The sequence below is a fragment of the Saccostrea cucullata genome, unplaced genomic scaffold (genome assembly GCF_032062105.1).
Source record: "Saccostrea cucullata isolate Sc308-1 unplaced genomic scaffold, CSIRO_AGI_Scuc_v1 ctg72, whole genome shotgun sequence".
NCBI lineage: Eukaryota > Metazoa > Mollusca > Bivalvia > Ostreida > Ostreidae > Saccostrea > Saccostrea cuccullata.
In genome coordinates this window covers 955,878-969,316 of record NW_026918900.1, presented here as the reverse complement: position 1 = coordinate 969,316, position 13,439 = coordinate 955,878, and the positions used below count along the sequence as shown (strand labels likewise).

The following is a 13,439-nucleotide window of genomic DNA, read 5'->3' as shown; positions in this document are numbered from 1 at the left end:
TTGCTTTGACATGAATATTTAATAGAAAGTCTTTTTTTTCCAAATGCATTTTCAAGTGTGTACAATCAAACCTGGTTAAGCTGAACATGATGGGATCTACAGTAAAATTCTTAAAGAATAGATGGTTGAGGACTTATCACTTTGACATTCATTGATTTTTGAGATTTCAGTGTTCAAGAGACCAAAGTTCAACTGTATATATATGTTCTTAAAAAAAAAATTTTGTCATGAGAAAGTTCCTTGCCTGCTCCGCTGTGACTATGATGCTGGAACCTGGAGGTAAGGAATTGTCAGTGATGTACTTAATGGGCCACAGAAGAAATACTAGTTGATACAGAATATAGATACAGCCAGCTGCTATGTCGTACCCACCTAAATGGAAGAAAAACAAGAAATTCAAAATTCATAAAAAAGAAAGGAGCTGAATAACTCATTTCATCTATACCCTAAAATCAGCAATACAATTAAAAATATTGCAGTATTGTGATATTTCCAGCAGATACCCGGCCCGAAGTAAAACTAAATTTATCAAGTGCATGTACTTGTATACTGTAAAGTATTTTTTTAACCTACTTTTATTTGTATGCGAGAAATATACACGAGTTTTGCGACCTTCGTTAACTCGTGAATATTAAATCTGCCAAACATTTGTTTTTCTTTACATTTGCAGAAAATGTTTAATCGTCGCAAATCGATTTTCCAAAATGACGAATCAAAAATAAAATATGACACGAATAATAGTTGGTTTACAGTGTATGCACTTACCTGTTTCACAAGTCTCTGATCACATGATTTACTCTAGTGCTTTATAAATGCATTTAATGAAAGAACAGCTTTTAAATGAAACAGTTTACTGACCCACTCTGCCTGGTGTTCTGTGCATTGACCAGTAGTAGAACCCTGGGTAGACCACCAGAAAGGTTGACAGGGTCATGGTGACCCAGAGCTCCATCACTTTAGAGAATTTCCCCATCCCATACTGGATCAGGTCAAAGCTGAGATTTAACCTACAACAGATAGAAAGTGGTCTATTAAAACACAGACTGAATTTTCAATATGTTGATAACACAATGTAACACAGTTATACCCCCTTTTTTGAAACCAGTTATTTAAATTACTGATGTAACCAGGGTTATGTATTATTTAATGCCTTTAATTACTATACTAGCGCTGCGTATATGTGAGAATGTGGTGTGAAAAACTTTGTGTGAATGAGGTTGTTGTTATTTTTAGACACTAGACGGACAGTCACATGACTTTATCCTATTCACCAAATTCCCGCTTTCACGCACTAACATCGGGCACTCTGAGCCTAGCCGTTGAATTGGTTAGATGTGTACTCTACTCTATAGTCAATAACAGATAGTAATATTTGTAATTCCTGTGTGTGTCCCGGTAAGAATCTATTCTAAAGTAAAGTCTATTATGTTTTAATTATCTGTCTAAATGTCTGTCTATGTGTCGTCTATATGTTGTGTGTAATTGTAATATTTCAGGTTTTTGACGTCTTATTTCAACATTAATAAATATAATATTGAACCTGAACCAGATTGTTAGTTCTGATGTTCTACCACTGGCTACAAATGGCGCCCACGCAATTCTAATAAACCGGGACATCACACCAAAGCTTTATTTCCTTGGAATCTCAATCCCCGGGGGACGGACTTATTGAGACGAGGACCGTGGCTGAGACGAGCCGGAGCGGTTACTTCTATTTTCACGCCAGTACCTATACCATGGAAACCCATATGAAGAGGTGATTCTGTGTGTGTTTGTGCCTGTGCGTTTATATTCCGTTATTACCAAGGAACGACAGAGTGAAAAAGTGTGTCAACTTTACGACGAATTCAGTGTTTCACGAATGGCGGGAATACGCACGGATCCAAAGGCGCGGCGAACCACGTGACCCGCACGAACCGCATTGATCCGCGAGGAAACTCGGAACTAAGCAACGAGGCCTCAGGTACTGTGTAATTCAGTGATTACTTATCTGTTCTTATATGATGTGATTATCCTGTGTTGTATTTGTTGCCATTTGTAGCCAGTGGTAAAACATCAGAACTATATCAATTCCCACCCCCTCCCAGTGTACCAGCTGACATTGGTAAAGGTGACCCCTATGGTGAGGTTAAATTTAAGAGTTTCAGTGGTTTACCCCCTCAAAGCAATCCCTTTAAATTAAGTCAAGAAGGGAACACATCCCATTTTTATGAGGTAACACATTCTCAAATCCCTAGAATTCCCCAGTTTTCTGGGGATGAACCCCCACAAAAGGGTGATGTTACTTATAGAGAGTGGCGATATGAGGTTCAGTGTCTTATGAATGATCCTGAAATAAAAGAGACAGTTATTATTCAGAGTATCAGAAGATTTCTGAGGGGTACAGCTAAAACCATGCTTATTCCTCTTGGTGAAAAAGCTAGTGTACAAGAAATACTTGACAAACTAAATATTTTATTTGGTGAAGTGTCAAATAATGCTATGATCATGCAAGAGTTCTTTAATGCATATCAATTTCAGGGTGAGTGTGCAACATCTTTTGGGTGTAGATTAGAAAGCATGTTACAGAATGCAATTGACAATGGTTATTTGAATAAATCATCAAAGAATGATTTACTCCGTCATAAATTCTGGACTTCGTTGAGTTCTGATCGGTTAAAATCACAAACGCGTCATAAGTACGATACGCTTAAGAACTATGATCAGCTTTTACTTGAGATTAGAAGGGTTGAGAAAGAAATTATGATCAACAAAAAGAGTTCAGAAAAGGTGAGTCAAGGTGTTGATAAAAATCCCAGGTTACATCAACATGGTATATCAGTAGAAAGTGAAGCTGAGGAAAGAATTAACAAGAAAATTCAGAATTTACAGACAGAGTTAGAGGGTAAGATTGAGGATAAGTTTAGTCAGATTTTGATGAAACTTGATGCACCTAAAGTTGACTCTAGACAAGATTATAGTAGAGGGAGAGGTAGCTTCAGAGGAAGACAGAGTACTAACCGAGGAAGAGGTGAGTATTTTAAGGGAAATTCTCACAGTAGTGACTCCTACAGAGGAAGTCGAGGAAACCTGCAAAGAGGTCAGTATAGAGGATATGGTAAGCCCAAGGGACAGTATCATAGTTCAGGGACAGAGAAGCATGACCCAAACTTTTAGTGGTCTCTACTAGTGGCCGAGGAGAGACCAGTGTACTCGGAGGTAATGGCCAACAAATTAAATGTGACATGATTGGTGAGTCAAATGAAGTAGAAATTGTGTTACAGGGTGTGACTATGAATGCTTTATTAGACAGTGGGTCTATGATTACAACATTGTCTGATAAAGAGTACAACAATCTTATAGACAAACCAGAGTTGAAAGAGTTGTCTACCCTTGGACTGCAAATATCTGTAGCGGATGGTTCAGTTCTGCAGTACAAAGGTTACATTGAGTGTACAATCAAGTTACTCGATATTGAACTATTTGTTCCAATCGTGATAGTACCAGATACAGAGTTCAACAGACACTGTCCTGTTATTGTTGGAACAAATATTTTGAGAATCTGTAGAGATTATTACTCGCATATGTCCTGTCAGTTACCTGATGCGTGGCAATTGGCTATTGACAGTACACAGTGCAAGTCATATTGTGTCAAGACAACTAGTAAGAAAAACATAACTATAGAACCATATCAGTCGCTTGTTGTCAATGGAATAGCAAGAGGTGTAGACAGAAATATTTCTACTTTAGTGACTGAAAATTCTCATAGTAATGACAGTTATGCAGTGTGTCCGAGAGTTGTCACTTTGTCACAGAATATTGTCAAACCCAAAGTCAAAGTCAAGGTGTGCAATATTTCTGCTAAACCTATTACACTGAGACCCAATTCAATACTTTGTTCTCTACAGGAAGCAAAAGTTATTGAAAGTGTATCTACCCTAAAGGGGAATAACTCTCAGTCAGATAAGGTGAATCCTATAGAGTTGGGTGTGAAAGTAGATAGGACTTCATTATCAGAACCACAGTTTAAAACTGTGAACCAATTACTGACAAGGTATAGTCATGTTTTCTCCAGAGGTCCATTGGATCTAGGGAAGACAGACTTGGTCAAGCATAGTATCAAACTTGAAGATAAGACTCCATTTAAGTTACCTTACAGGAGAATACCTCCTGGTATGTATGATGAAGTGAGACAGCATATCAAAGAAATGCTAGAGGCAGGTGTGATAAGAGAATCCCACAGTAACTATAGTTCTAATGTTGTCTTAGTTAGAAAAACAGACGGTTCTCTTCGCTTTTGTATCGATATGCGTGTTTTGAATTCAAAGACTCGTAAAGATTGTTACATGCTACCACGCTTTGACGATGTCATTGATACACTGAGTGGTGCCAAGTACTTCAGTAAATTAGACTTGCGGTCAGGATACTGGCAGGTGGAGATAGAGGAACAGGACAAACACAAAACAGCTTTCTCAGTAGGTAACTTTGGATTTTACGAATGTAATAGAATGTGTTTTGGCTTGACAAATGCTCCAGCAACGTTTCAAAGACTTATGGAGAAATGCATGGGTGAAATTCATCTCAAAGAGTGTTTGATTTTTCTTGACGATATTTTGATTTTTTCCAAAACTTTCGAGGAACATTGTAAACGTTTAGAAAGAGTGTTTCAGAGATTAGAAGAACATGGCTTAAAACTTAAACCTTCAAAATGTGAATTTTTCAAACAGTCTGTTAAATATCTAGGTCATATTATTTCAGAGTCAGGAATTTCCACGGACCCAGAAAAAGTTGCTGCTGTTGCGGAATGGCCAACACCTACCAATGTTAAGGAGCTGAGACAGTTTTTAGGGTTCATCGGCTACTACCGGCGATTTGTGAAGAACTTTGCCAGTATCATTGCTCCACTGAACAACTTATTGAAAGGCCATGAGACCAAAACTAGTAAGAAGCAGAAGGCACTCAGTAAACCAAACTCCAAGAAGAAACCAGTACCATGGATTTGGACAGAAACGGAGGAAAAGGCTTTCCGGGACATCAAGGAAAAATTGACAACACCACCTGTCTTAGGGTATGCAGAATACAACAAGCCTTTTATACTACATACGGATGCCAGTTCCAAAGGCCTGGGAGCAATCCTGTATCAAGTGCAAGGAGGTCAAAAGAGGGTGATTGCGTACGCAAGCAGAGGACTGAGACCCAGTGAGAAGAACTACGCAGCACACAAGCTCGAGTTCTTGGCGCTTAAGTGGGCGGTATGTGATAAGCTACATGACTACCTGTACGGGAATCAGTTTGAGGTAATCACGGACAACAATCCGCTAACTTACATATTCACCAAGGCCAAGCTTGATGCAACAAGCCAGAGATGGGTAGCCAGTCTTACTAATTATAACTTCCAGATTTCATACAGAAGTGGAAACTTAAATTCAGATGCTGATGGTCTATCCAGGAAACCAGTGGTTTTTAAGGACACGGTGAAGGCTCTTTGTAATGCTGCTTCAGTACAGATACCATGTTGCCAGAGTGTTTCCAAGGAAGATGCCCCTCAAGCCGCGGATGAGGAGATTTTCCCCAGCGACACACTCAGCAGTCATGACTGGATAGAAGAACAGTCCAGAGATCAAGCCATCAACAGAGTTCTACAGATCCTGAAAAGCGATTTCCGACCCAGGGGAGGAAATATACGGAAAGAATCTCCAGATGTTCAGAGGTACATGAGAATTTTGAAGAAGCTGCAAGTGGTAGATGGAGTTCTTTGTAAAACCGCTTTCCAGGATGGTAAGAGATCTTATCAGTTAGTAGTCCCAGAGAGTTTTCGATCAGTCGCATTACAGGGAATACATGATGATGTCGGACATCCAGGAAAAGATAAAACCCTTTGGTTAGCCAGACAGAGATTTTATTGGCCAGGCATAGAGAACGACATCACTAGGAAGATAGAGACCTGTAATAGATGTATATGTAGTAAAACACCTGTGAGACCTGCAGCAGAACTTATACCGATTGTGACAACAAGACCCATGGAGTTAGTTTGCATAGATTTTCTGAGTTTAGAACAATCCAAAGGAGGCTTCGAGAGTATTTTAGTCATAACGGATCACTTTACCAGATTCGCTCAAGCCATTCCATGTAAAAATCAAACTGCTCATACTACAGCTAAAGCTTTATTTGATAACTTCTTTCTACATTACAGCTTTCCTGAGAAATTACACAGTGACCAAGGACGTAACTTTGAGTCAAAAGTAATCCAAGAACTCTGCAAACTCCTAGGAATAAAGAAAACAAGGACTACGCCGTACCACCCGATGGGAAATGGCTCAGCTGAGCGATTCAACCAAACACTCATCAAAATGCTCTCAACACTCAACGAGAAGCAGAAGTCAGACTGGAAATCCCATGTTGCTCCACTTGTTCAAGCCTACAATGCGACCAGAAATGATGCAACGGGATACACTCCACACTACCTGATGTTCGGTTGGCATCCTAAGCTTCCCATAGATGTATTCTTTGGTATGGACTTGGAACACGAGAAAGGAGATCACCATGGTTATGTTGAGAAACTTAAGGACAGGATGGTGTCAGCATATAGACATGCCTCTCAAGAAGCTAGGAGAATATCTGACAAGAACAAGAATAAGTATGACCAGAGAGTGAGGTTCTGTAAGCTGGAGATTGGAGACAGAGTCCTTGTGCGGAAAGTAGGATTAAAGGGAAAGAATAAACTAGCAGACAGATGGGATTCAGAAGTTTATGTTATCACAGAAAGAACTGGGTACGGTATGCATAACGAGGCGGCCCTGTCTCTAAATCTGATTGAAGTTTTTTACAAACATGCTCACGATGTGTCCTTTCAAAATCATTTTATTATTTGGAATTATCTCTTACCGTTTTTCCGCCAGAGGTTTGGGAAAATAGTGCATTCTCTTCAATAATTACAACTTTTGACGTAGCGACGTCATCACGACTTACTGATTTTAACGTCACATTAAATGAAATCTATAAATTCTCTTAACCTAAAACTATTTACTTAATCCTGCCAATATTCCAGTAAACCATTTTGAACTATCTTTCAATTCATATATTGTTGATAGTTTGAAATAGTTTAAATATTTTCAATAATTTATAATTTTTTAACATACGATTGTACCAAACACGCTAGTCTGTGAAAAAGCTATCAACAGAACTCCCCCTTTCCATTCCAACAAATGACGGCGCTATAAATGTTAGGTCTTTTTTATGAACATATTATTTACTCCCTATTTCGGCTTTATATGATATGCCTTTTTCAATTTTCTTTGATTTTAAATTTTTTTACCCTCGCTTGAAAAGTGGGAGGGTAAAATATTGATCGGGGTGTCCGTCCGTCTGTTATGCTTTGGGGATACCTCTCTTTTATGTTTTGCCGTTAGAAACCCAAAACATGTGTCGGATCAAAAAGTAAAATAAAAGGTCACAATGACAATATGTTATTAAGAATCTTTGAAAGTTTCATTGAATTTCATTCAGTGGTAAAATAGGATATGGATAAGAAACGGGTACCCCAAAGCGTAAAAGCAAGACAGACGGGTGGACATATCGATTACTATAACCCTCCTGATTTTCAAGCGGAAGGTTTAAAAAAAAACACGAATTTCCGGGAAGGGATCCCAGAATTCATTAGTACAATGTAGTAGTACTGTCAAACAGGCATGATTATCTAGACTTGTAGAAATAAATACTACATTGAAATGTTATGTGTATGATTTACAAGTTTATCCATGCCAGCTATAGAGGTCTGTGCGTTTTGTTTTCTAAGCAATGCGCAGTCATTGCATGATGTCGGCTGTAAACGATCGACCAACGGTCAAAGTCAAGGGGAGATCAACAGAAAATAGGAAAGGACTGTCTCTAGTTTGAAATTAAATTCTTGATATAAACTTGTTCATTGGCAGTCATAATTGTACATCTTGATAATCAGACCCCCCCCCCCCCCCCCACACTACTATATACTTTTCTATTTAAATGAAGCAAAATACAAATAATCAAAAATATCAAATCTTAGTTCAAGTCCCTTTTCGTTATTAACCTTTTTATAAGCTACATATTGAGACATTTTTGCAGTTACATGTATGTTATTAATATACGAAAACTAATGTAATTTTGTGTCGCGCGGGCACCGCCACTACGGCGGTGCATTTTTTTTTTTACAGAGTTAGGTTTGTCATTTCAGGATTACCATTAGAAAGCGAGATTGTACGACGGCGTATTAGTGCCATTTTAACAATGTAGAATTTTTTTTAAAATCGTTTGTACGATTTACTAAATCGTTTGTACAATTTAATAAATCGTTTGTACGATTTAATAAATCGTTTGTACGATTTATTAAATTGTACAAACGATTTACTAAATTGTACAAACGATTTAGTAAATCGTACAAACGATTTAATAAATTGTACAAACGATTTACTAAATTGTACAAACGATTTAACAAACAAATTGTACAAACGATTTATTAAATTGTACAAACGATTTACTAAATTGTACAAACGATTTAGTAAATCGTACAAACGATTTAATAAATCGTACAAACGATTTAATAAATTGTACAAACGATTTAATAAATTGTACAAACGATTTAACAAACAAATTGTACAAACGATTTATTAAATTGTACAAACGATTTACTAAATTGTACAAACGATTTATTAAATCGTACAAACGATTTACTAAATCGTACAAACGATTTACTAAATCGTACAAACGATTTACTAAATCGTACAAACGATTTATTAAATCGTACAAACGATTTAATAAATTGTACAAACGATTTATTAAATCGTACAAACGATTTAAAAAAAATTTCTACATTGTTAAAATGGCACTAATACGCCGTCGTAAGATTGGGTTTCTAACAAAATAAGTTTTTTTTTTCTTGAAAGTTGTTTTAATGAAAAATTCTTTTAAAATATACCTCACAAACAGCTGACATGTATTACGTCATTTACGTGACTATACATCTGCCGAGACAAAATCTGCTAAAACATAGACATTATTGATATAAATTATGCTTTACAATACCTCCTAATTGTAAATATTTATAGATATTTAATAGATTTCAGTGACAATAATAATTTCAATTTCAATCCTGTCGCACTTCCTTTGGAAACAATAACTTTTTGGGGCCTTCGCAATGTTTTACGTCATTTGTTCTTGTAGTAACGATAAAATACTTTTCATATTTTTTCGGAAGGAAAAATCGTCACAGACGGAAGTTGATATCTTCAAAATTCAGATCTGATGTGCACCGTTTTCACCAAGGTGACACTGGACTGGACACCCCTCCCCACCTTCCCAGCCCTGATGAATGTCATTTGTATCAATATTTATATCCTATGACATATTTAATGTATTATTTTATGAATAATTTGGTTGAAATTCTTTTAAATCTTAACAATATTATGTCTGATACATTCGTTTTAAAACAGGTGATTTTCAAAAAGCAATTTAATGTCTTATAAATGACTTAATTAATTTCTGAAAAAGTCCTAATCGAGCTAAATACATCGATTGTATGCAGCGGAAGGGGAAAAGCATGTCTCTTTCGAAAAATAATGCACGATTATGCTTGTTTTTGTTTCTTAAATATACAGCGGATTCATATAAGTTAAAACTGCCTTCACTTGTCTGGAAAAATGTTTATTGCTATTTGGAACTGTTAATCTTTATTCAGACACAAATAAATAGTTGATTGCATCATGTTTAATTTAAAATTAAATAGAATTTGCCGAACACACTCACAACTGTAGCCATACAAAATTTTTCAACATAATATTATTTCATTATCTAAATTCCTTGTAGATTACAGTTGCGGATCCAGGAATTTAATAACGGGGGAGGGATGGTATTGAGGACAGGGTGTCTGGAGCTGCGTTGAAGTACCATGGGTGTTGGGGGCACATTCCTTGTAGGGTCCAGGGAACGAACATCTACTATAAAATGTGCCCCCCCCTTTTGATTTAGAAAACCATTCGTCACCTTGCAGGAATTTTAGAATACATTGCCATGGCGGTAAAATAATATTTCGGAATATCTGATACCATACATGTAGATCTACTAAGTTTGTGTTTAATGCTAGTAAAAAAAATTAATTAAATGCTTGTTAATTACAAAATCAAGCAAATTTTTAAAAACCACGGTGGATTGGGGGGGGGAGCGCTCGGCGCAACGGCCCTGGATCAGCCTTTGAAATGCATGTTTAATTTAAACTTTCTTGAAAGCACTGATGTCAACATTCAGCATGATAGATGTATAATCTAAATCATACTTTTAAAAAGCTGCATGATGATTTTCAATAAAACGTTAAAAAAATCTTTTCTTGAACAGTATAGTCAATATCACGTCCAATATACCAGGTATATGAAAGAGACGCTCGTTTTAAAAGAGGTACATGTATAAATGTAAACCTGGGTCGTTTAATTGTTTTTCACTATATATATTGATTGAAAATTTATCATATTATTATTTTATGATGGAGGACTGAAGAATTTGGTTATTCTACATATGCCGGCTCATTGTGACGTCATGTTTTTAATGTATTGCGTCATAAATTTCCATTCAATGTCCCTTGATAAATTATACGAAGAAAAGTTTATGTGGTTTTCATAACATTCAGATACAGATTTAAACAATAAATTTCTGTAAAAGTATAGATTAGATAATAACACATTTAGATTCAGACTTCAACATTTAATTTCTTTAAAAGTATAGATTTTAATGAGGGGGAAATTTCACATCTATCCAAAAACGAAGTATTTTCAACTACAGTTTTTCTTAAAAACGGACGTGGCCGCACTTTTGTGCAGTCATTTTTTCTCTTGCATATTGGAAAACAAAGTATACTTGTTCTTTCTGTGAAGTTTCGCATATGTACTCGGATGCGGCCACATCGAAATTTAGACTTGAAGAGGAGGAAAACGTCAAAAAAAGGTGAATTCCGGAATATTAGACCGGTTTTGAACGTTATATACACAAAAGGTCACGTGAGTTGAGGAAAATTGATACCGATTTTTCACAAAGGGGAACCTTAACAATAAATTGACACAGATCAAAATATGTTATCGTGCGTTTAATTTTTGCCGATTTTACAGGGCCTCCTCGTTATATATACCGTACCCAGTTCTTCCCAATCCCGAGATCCCTGTTTTCAGAGTGAAGAGTACATCAGGACGAGCCACAAAGACACTGCACAGAAATATGCTGCTACCATTTAACCAGATACCAGCATGTGACATTGATGAACCTGTTGTTTATAGGACACCTGTGACAAGGAGGAACAAGAAGCCTAAGAATTCTGATGAACTTCCGGAGTCCGATTCTGAGAGTTCGGATGATGAAGTAACAATTGAAGTGAAATCAAGGATACCCAGAAATAGAGATGAGTTCAGCAAAGAATCATCAGATCAACACAGTGTATCAAGATCTAAAGTTTTTAGTGTATCAGATGGTACTAATCAAAATATTTCTTCATTTCAGAATTCAAGTCCTTCCTTTCAGAGTGTGAGTTCTCCCAGACAGTCAGGTTACACCAGTGAGTCAGACAGCAGTAGTACCAGAGCTTCTGTGAGCGGTCCACATAGTCAGTTTATTTCAGACCAATCACAGTCGCCTTTACCGATTTTGCCGAGACGGTCGACCAGAATGAAAAAATTCCCAGATCGGTATGGGGAATGGATAATGTAAACGGTTTTTTATGATATTGCTTTATGCCGAGAACCGATTTTTATGCTGAAAACTGCTTTTATGCCGAAATGTTTTTATGATGCAGTTTACCCGGGATTTTAATAGATTAAAATAAAAATTTAAAAAAAAAAAAAATATTATAATAATGACCATATTCATTATTCCCCTAATCCTTAAACTCATTGTATATAATAATTTGTGTCTAGTGTTTATGGGATTAGCTCTTAAAAGTTGTAAAACTTTAATGAGGTGTATTGAGGTACGTGTAAATAGTTTCATGACTTGTGTGTCATATGGAGTATGGAGGAATTCATTGGTCAGGTATTCCTACATTGATTGGTACATTTGTATATTATGTGTCTTGTTGATGTTTGAAGTTTGATGGTCATTGATGAGGTTTTAATTTAATTACTTGATTTCATTGTGGTGAGTTGTATCAGGTAAATTGGTTTTTATTTATATTTCATGGTTACTATTATTGTACATACTTCTTTGGAAATGTCAGGAGCCATTTCAACGAAGAGGGGGAGTATGTAACCAGGGTTATGTATTATTTAATGCCTTTAATTACTATACTAGCGCTGCGTATATGTGAGAATGTGGTGTGAAAAACTTTGTGTGAATGAGGTTGTTGTTATTTTTAGACACTAGACGGACAGTCACATGACTTTATCCTATTCACCAAATTCCCGCTTTCACGCACTAACATCGGGCACTCTGAGCCTAGCCGTTGAATTGGTTAGATGTGTACTCTACTCTATAGTCAATAACAGATAGTAATATTTGTAATTCCTGTGTGTGTCCCGGTAAGAATCTATTCTAAAGTAAAGTCTATTATGTTTTAATTATCTGTCTAAATGTCTGTCTATGTGTCGTCTATATGTTGTGTGTAATTGTAATATTTCAGGTTTTTGACGTCTTATTTCAACATTAATAAATATAATATTGAACCTGAACCAGATTGTTAGTTCTGATGTTCTACCACTGGCTACACTGATATACAATTATCTTTTTCCTACTTTTCAGTAACACGATCATTGTCAATTTCCTTATAATAATTTTATTTTTTGAAACCTTACTGATTCAAGTTCTTGCTGTAATAATTAACAATTTACACAATCCACATTTACACTTTATGAATGAATGCATCTAAAATTGAAGTTTAAGTTACGTAGGAGGTTTATCCTCTTGAGAATGAATTACAGACTTACCTCCCTTCATTAATGAGATCATACACAAGAGTATTGAGACTGAACACAATCAGAATGGCTACGAAGATATGGTAAATGGTCTTCACATCTTTTATCCGGAACAAATCTCTGAAATATAAATCGCAATTCAATAACAATTCATTTTAATAATGTCAGAGTCTACTGTATGTTTTTTTCTTAGTACTGCTGTTGTTTACTTAGAAGTTGAATTGATACATTCAAAATGAATGTATCAATCTGCTGGAGACTGTGTTTAGTTATGTTCAATTCAATGGCATTTTTGAAGGAGAAATTGTCTTTTTTCTACCCTAGCATGACAAGATGATGAAAAATTAAATTAATACCGATTAATGCCCTGTTCACATGAAGAGTTTAATTCAAATTAAACATAAGTTACTGTGAATAAGCTTCGCTTAGCATTCACACGGAGAATTTCATGCGAATTAGTTTAATTTGAATTAATTTACTGCTCATTAACTTACTTCACATTAACTCCATGTGAACGCTAAGCGAAGCTAATTTGAATTAAAT

At 36.1% G+C, this 13,439-nt stretch overlaps 2 protein-coding genes across 2 annotated transcripts in view; one reads left to right on the top strand and one right to left on the bottom strand.

Moving 5' to 3' along the window:
- The window catches only part of LOC134275371 (sterol O-acyltransferase 1-like), a 33,593-nt gene that overhangs the window by 11,954 nt on the left and 8,200 nt on the right, over positions 1–13,439 (bottom strand). Inside the window, exons 6-8 of the mRNA XM_062757657.1 lie at positions 12,909–13,016; positions 859–1,007; positions 245–372 (exon numbers count right to left, since the gene is read on the bottom strand). Of these exons, the coding sequence (XP_062613641.1) occupies positions 245–372; positions 859–1,007; positions 12,909–13,016 (385 nt within the window). The remainder of the gene's footprint in view (positions 1–244; positions 373–858; positions 1,008–12,908; positions 13,017–13,439) is intronic.
- Positions 1,057–3,156, top strand: LOC134274753 (zinc finger CCHC domain-containing protein 12-like). The gene is made up of 2 exons (XM_062756991.1): positions 1,057–1,072; positions 2,042–3,156. Exons 1-2 carry the CDS (start codon positions 1,057–1,059, stop codon positions 3,154–3,156), a joined length of 1,131 nt encoding a protein of 376 aa, XP_062612975.1.